The sequence below is a fragment of the Glycine soja genome, unplaced genomic scaffold (assembly GCF_004193775.1).
Source record: "Glycine soja cultivar W05 unplaced genomic scaffold, ASM419377v2 tig00105934_1_pilon, whole genome shotgun sequence".
NCBI lineage: Eukaryota > Viridiplantae > Streptophyta > Magnoliopsida > Fabales > Fabaceae > Glycine > Glycine soja.
Window position 1 is genome coordinate 34,598 of NW_021144589.1, and position 9,541 is coordinate 44,138.

The 9,541-nt window shown below is 30.2% G+C and overlaps 1 protein-coding gene across 1 annotated transcript; it reads left to right on the top strand.

The window, feature by feature from the left end:
* Positions 1-1,755: 1,755 nt before the first annotated feature.
* Positions 1,756-4,936, top strand: LOC114404716 (F-box/kelch-repeat protein At3g23880-like). Its single transcript, XM_028367559.1, has 4 exons — positions 1,756-2,503; positions 2,612-2,613; positions 4,613-4,738; positions 4,910-4,936. Exons 1-4 carry the CDS (start codon positions 1,756-1,758, stop codon positions 4,934-4,936), a joined length of 903 nt encoding a protein of 300 aa, XP_028223360.1.
* Positions 4,937-9,541: the final 4,605 nt, after the last annotated feature.

Genomic DNA, 9,541 nt, shown 5'->3' on the forward strand with positions numbered 1-9,541 from the left:
ACCGTACCTTTCTCTTTTCCCGCAAAAACCCCTAACGGTCTCAGTAAAACTATAATCCCGGTTTCGATAACCGTTGGATTTTCATTCAATTTGGATATGTTGTTCACAATTCAATTGTTCACACTTTCACCGTTGGGATTTGCGAAATAATATTCGTGGAGGGAGAAAAAGGAATCACATGAAGACAGTACAAGTGGAGACTTCAATCACTTCTCCGTCTCTCTAACGTTTGGGAACTCTATCAGAACAGTTGGAGAAAAAACCGAAGGAATTTTAGGAAACCGCTAGAGATGCCGCTGTCACTGTCGGAAGACACGTGAGTCCGCTTAGAGGTAAGGGATGAGTTTGTCGCAATTGGGGGTTAGAATGAACATGTGTAGGGATCCTTAGAGAACTAAATTTGGATTTATTTTGGGATGTTTATTGAATTATAACTTTTCCTTTATGATTATAAAAACAATATTATTGTGTTCTATGTACCAATTGATGTCCTGATGAGAATTGATTGATAAACTTGAGTGCTCTTGATGTCTTTGTGTTTAACCCATGATTTTAATTAATTGATTTTGATACAATTGTGAGAAACTATTTCAGAGGTTTTACACCCCATGTTGTGATAAAATCTTTTGTATAAATTGTTATGTTTAGGTTATGAAATGATGATTCAAACTGTGCGTATGTGATAAATGGAACATGTGACGGATGATGAAATACATGTGTATTGAGATTAAATGTATGTATTGAGTTGTGAACTATGAACTGTGCAATCACACAATTGTAAGACCCTTTAAGGGCGACGAGTATTGTGATGGGGTCCACTGTGGGAAACCGACGAGTTAAAATAATTTTGAAAACAATTGAGTAAATGTGTGTATTGCATAGTTCCATTTGGGAACCCGACGAGTTAAAATAATTTTAAAATAATTATTGTAAAACTTTTACTTAATTATTCATTCATTGATCATTGTTATATATTTTACATTTATGTAATATAGTATATTCATAAATTATTATATACTCCAATAATGGTTTTTAGTAATTATAAAAAATTATTTGTAGTTATTAAAATGGACTATGATTCGGAGAAACATATCTAATTTTTCTTTTTTCTTTTTCTTAAATATATGTCATAAAATTTTAAAATATGTTGAAGAATCTGATGATAAAAACTATGAGAAACATATCTAATCTTTCTTCTCTTTCTTAACCCAAATGGACAAAAAATGTTATGTGTATCTAAATCAGGATTTATTGCACTAAATTTGTTAAGAAATTGTTTTTAGCTCCTGCATCTTTCGCCTAATTTATTTCCAATTTTATTAGAGCAATTATTAAAAGATTAAATAAATTTATCTCTGAAATAAAATATATTCATTTATCGAAGGGTTAAACCCTAGAAACATTGGGACATATATATATATGCACTGTTCACGAAGGTGCATGTCTTGATAGGTACAGAATTTGGATTCAGAGTGTTTCAGCGCTTCGCTGAAAGTCATAGAAATATGTGACCAGAGAAGAAACCATGATCGTCACTCCTCTGTAACGAAATCATCAAGGAAATCTTGTCTCGTCTTCCCGTGAAACCTTTGATCCAATTCAAGTGTGTGTGCAAGGAATGGAACTCCTTCATTTCAGAACCCTATTTCATCAAATTGCCTCGGATCCGTCCCTGAAATCCACATGGAATCGTGTGATGTAAGTTCGATATTCCATTCCCTACAAATTGAAACGTTCTTGTTCAATTTCGCAAACATGCCAGGTTACCATCTGGTCGGTTCATGTAATGGGTTGCATTGTGAGGTTAGCGAAATACCAGAAGGATACTGTGTTTGTTTCTGGAACAAGGCGACAAGGGTGATATCCAGAGAATCGCAAACGCTGTCTTTTTCCCCGGGCATTGGTCGTAGAACAATGTTTGGGTTTGGCTATGATCCGTCAAGTGACAAATACAAGGTTGTAGCAATTGCGTTGACTATGCTCTCACTTGACGTATCTGAAAAGACAGAGATGAAAGTTTATGGCGCGGGTGACAGTAGTTGGAGAAACCTTAAAGGTTTTCCTGTTCTTTGGACATTACCTAAAGTTGGTGGAGTGTATCTGAGTAGAACCCTTAATTGGGTTGTTATTATGGGAAAAGAAATCATTCATTCTGAAATCGTAATTATTTCTGTTGACCTAGAGAATGAGACTTGCATATCACTGTTTCTTCCCGATGATTTTTGCTTTTTTGATACAAATATTGGAGTTTTTAGAGACTCGCTGTGCGTTTGGCAAGATAGCAACACCCATCTTGGCTTGTGGCAGATGAGGAAGTTTGGAGATGACAAGTCTTGGATTCAATTAATAAATTTTAGTTATTTACATCTTAATATTCATCCTTATGAAGAAAAATCTATGATTTTACCATTGTGCATGTCTAACAACGGAGACTTCTTCATACTGAAATTCACTAGAAATGTTGATGATGAATACCAAACAATTCTGTATAACCAGGGGGATGGTAAGTCTCAAGTTTCTGTCATTCCCTCAGATAGTTTCAGAACGTTGTTGTGGCGCAACCTCAAGATTTTTACCAAAAGTTTGGTCATACCTTATTGAAATTCTACAGATGTAAGTTCTTGATTACCCTATTTAATTGGCATCATCTAATTTCTGTCTTTTCAATTATATAATGATAATCTCGAACGCTTTGTCAGATGTTTAATACTTTCACTTAATTATGTGAGATCTAATCTATATCATGTATTAACATATATTCTTCTATTGGGTTGTGAATTACTACTAGAAATGTAGCATCTGGTAACCAATTTGTTAGCATGTAAAGAAATATTGTGGATTCTAATAAAATGTCATTTGTTAACATTTATACAAATTGTTACTGTTGCCTGCTTCTCTTTTGTTATCACTACCATTATCAAATTAGTAAGCTGATATATCTGTGTTGGGCATCATATTACATTCTTAGATAAAATTAGATATAAATTTCATTTATAAGAAAATTTAAGAAAAGAAGTAATGAAACCACTGCATGTGAATTCAAGGATTCATTCATCAGCATCTCAATCTTAATCTGTGCTATCTTTGTCTGATCTCTCCGACCTATGCTCTCTCTCTCTGTCTTTCTTTGACATGTTTTCTCTCCCTCTCTTTCTCCAAATGCGAGCTTCATCAATCTCTGCGACACTAGATCTGAATATTTGTGCTATTTTTACTATATGACTTTAGCTTTGAACGATTTCAACCTATAATCACAGGTTTTATACTTTTGGATATATATGTCGGTTTCCATTTTACATTTGCATTCGATCAAAGCAATCTTTTTTGTGATATATTCTCGGTCATTCACCTCTTTCATTGCTTTGTAAGTTTTGAATCGTAATTACAGGATTTTAGTGAAATAGAAGTTAGATAATTCTACAGATCCTTGGTCATTTCATATTTCATTGATTCTTACTTCTACAATTTCATTCTACAGATCATTGGTCACAGGTTTTATACTTTCTGATATATATTTCTTGCATCGGCATCGCTAGTTCTTTAAATTGGAATATCATCATTGAGAAACAGATACTGATGCGTTGTTGTAACTGACAATTATTAGCACCATGGCTAATATATTTCAGACATAATTGACTTTATATATATGTTCAATTCAGTTGTCAATTTATCAGGTTTCAACTGTTCCTTGGAAATGATACCTGGCTATAATACACATAGTCTAAACTCTTAAGAGATTTCTGTTATAGCTGAATCCCTTAGATGCAATGTGATCTTGCTGGTCGAGTGCAACCTCGAGTTTCTTAGAGGTTGTATCAAAAACTGATACTTGACACAATGCCTCAATACTAATTAAGCTGAAATTCTCCACCGACTTTGCAGGTGGTTATACACATAGATGGATTCTTAACTCTTAAGTTTATTTAATTTTCTAATATATTAAAATTTTCTTAACTCATATTATAGACTAATTAATATACTATCTTTTTTATTAGAGCAGTGTTACTAAATATATTGAAAAGATTGGAATTTATGTGACACATGTTCAATGCAATTATACACTAGCAACTTTCATAAAAGCATGCTGAACGAATTGGATTCAAGCCTATATATAAGAAGTTTTCAAATAAATCTCATTTGCTAAAATGATGTAAATAATATTTTCTAGTATTTTAAATCATGATCCAGTTATAGAAGCAGTTACTAGAAGGTAGATCAGTTACAATTTTCACCGGTCGGGAAAATTTCCATTACATTTTGTGTGACACCAGATGATATTGATTGTCCCTATGCTCGATCCTTGATCAGCTTACAGGTTATGACTCAAAACCTGATTTTAGTGGTCATACTCATATCATTATCATTACATGCTAAGTCCTCATGGTTCATGGTGAAGTCTGTATATAAAAATACTACATGCATGTATGTGTACATTATGGAAAAATACTGCCAACACCTTATGTTGGGGGAAATGTCTTGAAAATTATGACCAGGCCTTGCTTAAAGGCAGCTTTGGAGTGTCGATCACAAATGTTAAATTGAAAATTTTAGTTATGTAAATTTGAGTCTAGTTTATCTATTCTGGATAAATGTACCAAGTTACTTGCTTCAGGGAATAGAAGAGAAGACTGCCAACTTGAAAGGAAGTGAGAAGGCTCTAGTTGCACAGCATGAAGCTAGTCATGCTGTAGTAGGTACTGCAGTAGCAAACCTTCTTGCTGGACAGCCACATGTTGAGGTAAACCATGGAAAATGCTCTATTTTTGGCCATTAAATATGTCAATGCCATTGCAGATATGTGGATGATGCTTGGACCAAGTTACTTGTCTGCTTGAATTTTTGGATTTGTCACACTATTGAACTATAATTATTCTCAAATACTCTGATTGATGATTTGTTGTTCATACAGGCTCTGGTTATCAGACTCCGGGTTTAATGACTTGTGACCAAAATTGGTTAATTTCAGTTTTTATTTTTTTATTTTTAGGTGTGGACTTTGAAATATCTTATTTTAGAATTCATTTATCTTGTTTTATGGTGGGAAATTAAAGAAAAGTATAAATCTGTTATGTGTGATATTCAACGATAATAAAACATGTAATAAATCAAATATTCTGTTCCATTTTGTAAATACACTAGTGCTTTATGGGTGTGCCTCTTGGCACTCCCACTAGTCCCGCTGCTCTAACAATTTTTTTATCCTCAAAATACCCTTCAATGAATACTTGTTCCTTATTTCTTGTCTAACAAGTAATTGTTATATTTACGCTGATTCCTTATGATTAAAAATAATGATTTGTTAATTTAAAAACCATTTTATTGTTTTTTAATTCCTAATTAACCTCACTTATGTGATTTTTTTTCTCTTTTCATTTTTTTTCTTTCCTTTACTATATAAGACTCACTAAATTCAGGTTTTCAATAATAAAAACTGAAGAATATATTCCTTCATGAAGGATAAGTTGAAGTTTCCTCCACAAGATTCCTTTAAAGAATATACTTATTGTATATATATACTTTTGAAGTGTGGCTCTACTGGTAGATAAGAAAATTAAAATTGTATTAATTTGAAGGGCTAATCTTACTGTTTTGGAGGGTCTTGGTGCTCATTTAGAAGGTAACTCTACGTGCTGTATTTTATATTTGGTGATTGGTGGAATGTATGTGTTGATTGCCAAAAAATTAATAGTGAATACTTGCAATTTTTAAAACTTAAATAAATGGTTAGTATCTATGTTTAGGGATAAGGCTTAACTATAAATAGAAGGTCTTATATGTAGTATGTCATACTTATATACTGTTGCCACCAATATTTTCATAGTTTTCTTGTTAGCATGTTAATTTCTTTTGTTGTTATGTTCATTTTGTACTGTATTAATTAAATTCCTATGCGTGTAATGTATGGTATTCTTTTCCAAGGTTGGATTTTATACAAGAAAAGCCAGTAACTAAATGATGAATATCCTTAAGTTTGCATCATTTATTTTCCGCCTTCTTGCAAACTATGTCTAAATGAAATTGAAAGCTCTTTTTTCTTTCTATGCATTTATTACAATTCTTTCTCAATTATGACAAGTACATATATAATAATTTTGAATGATTTTTGTTCACCAATTTTTTGTGCATATAGTTAAAGTAAGATTTAAATTTTGATAATTGTTTTTATATTTACATGCAACATAAGTTGATAAATTAAGCTTATATGTATATATATTTATTCGATGTTAATTTTTTTTGTTTTTATAGAAATATTATCTATATTTGATATTAAGAAGTTCTGGTAAAGTAAAATAATTAATATTAGCGTATCGTCAGAAATTAAAATATTCCTCATATATAATTTAATTTAAAATTTCATTTGAATTTTTTAATATTATTGCATGGTATAATTAGGGAAAAAATGTGACTTTCTTTTAAGTTATAAGATTTTTTTCACCAAATCAATCATGAATTTAAAATTAATTTTATTGAGTAACAAAATATCATCATGTTGGGAAGAGAGACAATTTTTATCAAATACGATTTGTAAATTCTATAGTCAATTATGGTGAGTTTTTATTTGATAAAAAAATATTACTGTAGGTTTTTTTAATTTTTTTTAAATTCTAAGATTGTAATTAGAAAAATTATCTTAAATTCTATAGATTCTAAGTTGACTTTTGGAAAAACCATCTTAGGCAGGGTTTAGAGAAATTTGTAGGGGTCACCATGGAAGCTTTCTTGTGGGGTCTTATGATAATAAACTAGAGAAAGCTTTAAATTCTAAAATGAATCAAATCATTATTGTTCTAACTTTCATTTGTGAAATGTTGTCAAAATGTTAAACAACTCAGAAGCAAATTAAAGTTAGACTCAAACCTCAAATTTGCAAAAGAAAGATTCGAAAGAATTGAAAGTTTTGAAGAGGCAATATGCGGCACTACCAAAACAAGAAAAATTTAGCATTTACCAGCAGTAATTGTTATTAGCTTTTGTTTATTTGATTTGGGTAATATAGATAGGTATCAGGGTAAGCAGGATTTTATTACAAAAGATTTATCTATTGAAGTTTTATTTATTTTTCTTTAAATAATTTAATTTATATAAAATAATTACGCATCATCTTTCTTGTTTTTCGTACTTAGAATTTCATACCGTATAGCAGTATTGTTATGAGAAAACATATTAACATCTGAATTGTTAAACATTAAAAACATGTACACATGTATGAACTTTTTGCGTTAAAGTATATTGATATTTGAATTGCTAAGAGATATATATATATATATATATATATATATATATATATATATATATATATATATATATATATATATATATATCATTTTAATTGTCGAACCTTTCTCTAGTTTATTATCATAATAATTTTAATATGAAAATTTTTCCCTATATTCTGTCTCTTCTCGCCTAACTAAAGATTTATTGAAGATTTTTTTATCAGATTATTTAAATTCTTGTTTCTATTTTTTTCATTCCAATTAAATTTGGAGATCATTTTATTTATTATTTGTTTATAGTTTTTTTACTTGATTGTCATAATAGTTTAAAAACTTTATAATTTTTTTTACTGAAAATTTTCTTATTGTAAAACTTTTATGTAATTTAGTAAAAAAATTGCAAAATTTCCTCACTGTTACGCAATTTTTTCCATCTACTCTATTAATTCAATTTACAAAACTATTTTTACGTAGTGATTATAAAATATATTATATTCTTAAATTATTATACACTCAAATAATAGTTTTTAGTAATTATAAAAAAACATTATTCTTTAGTTATTAAAATGGATATCATCTAAAATAAATATAATTATTTTCCCAAACTAAATACTATGCAGAGCAGAGGCCCATAAATAGTGAGAAACATATCTAACTTTTCTTTTTTCTTTTTCTTAAATATATCTCGTAAAATTTTAAAATATGTTGAAGAGTCTGATGACAAAAATTGTAAGAAACATATCTAATTTTTCTTATTTCTCTTAATCCAAATGGACAAAAAAATGTTATGTGTATTTAACTGAGGATTTATTGCACTAAGTTTGTTAAGAAATCTGTCTTGTTTTTAGCTCTGCATCTTACGCCTGATTTATTTCCAATTTTATTACAGCTTTTATTAAAAGATTAACTAAATTTATCTCTCTAGTTATATTCACTGTTCAGGAAGATGTGTTGAGAAGTACATAATTTTGATTTAGAGTGTGTTGTCACTTCGCTGAAAGCCACAGAAACATGTAATCAGAAAAACAATCACGGTCGCTAAAAGAAAAGTGTAGGATTTGAAGTTAGGAACCAGAGTTGTTAAATTATAGAGCAATGCATGAGGTGTTAAAAGAAAAGTGTAGGATTCAAAGTTAGGAACCTGAGGTGTTAAATTGTAACGTATTGTATTAAATACGTTTGAAAATAAGTGTGAAGTCATAGGTATTGTATAATTCATGTGCAGTGGCTGCATGTAAAAGTTTTAGGGATTGGACTTGAATAAGAAAAATGAGACCCTAATGGATTCTTCAGAGTCTAGGCCTTGAGGGTAAATACACTCGGTTTGAGTGCTCCTTTAAATCTATGTTGATCTCATATGGTTAGAGCATTCACGCTAAACAGAATAACCCTAATTGATCACCTTATGATTTCTTTTAATAAGAGTGACCTGCTTTCCCATTGTGTGGTGTATTTTATTATGTACTCCTAGGTGCCCTAGTGTTATTTTTCACTGACAAGATACCACATTCAATATAGGATTGAGTCTTAGTATATATGTTGCATAACGTCTGTGTAATGATCATTGTGACTTGCTACGTGATGGTGGATAATGAATTGTGTGTGAGAGATGTTGTGTTGTACTTGAGATGTTTTGTTATGAACATGTGATTAATGTGAAGGTATAGAATATGATTTTGTGATTAAATCCTTAGGACAAGTGATGTTACACAATGATTGGTAAAATGATGTGAATTATGTTAAGTTAAGCTTGTGATATTTTTACTATATATGTGTATGTCTTCGTTTATCTCTACCTGTTTAAAAATGTGATAATTCACTCCTCATGTGTTGTTTATGTTTGGATCATGTGATGATCTTAAACCTTGTGTTTGTAAGAGCAAATGGCTAGGTGAATTACTTTAAGAAACCTTGTGATGGAGGACTCCGAGACGCAATATTTTGATAGGATGTGACATTGGAACAAGAGTTTTTATTTTAATTGCATGACGTATCAAACATGTCATTTTACTTTATTTGATAAACTTGAACAGTCTTGTTTTAAGTCATAAATATTTCTAAGAAATTTTATTTGGTAACAGTGAAGCGAATGTGAACATTACCCACGTGGACTGATTTACGATTTTATTGAATAAAATGATTTAATTAGATTCCGTATTTTATATATGTTTTTTTTCATTTATATGTATGTTGGAGTAGAAGGACGATTCTAAGTGGTACATTAACGATGGCAGTGAGTAATGACGATGTACTTATACTGCAAAATCAATTTTTATTAAAACCTCAAGGTGCATATAAGCATGACTTGTGATTTTTTCAGAAAT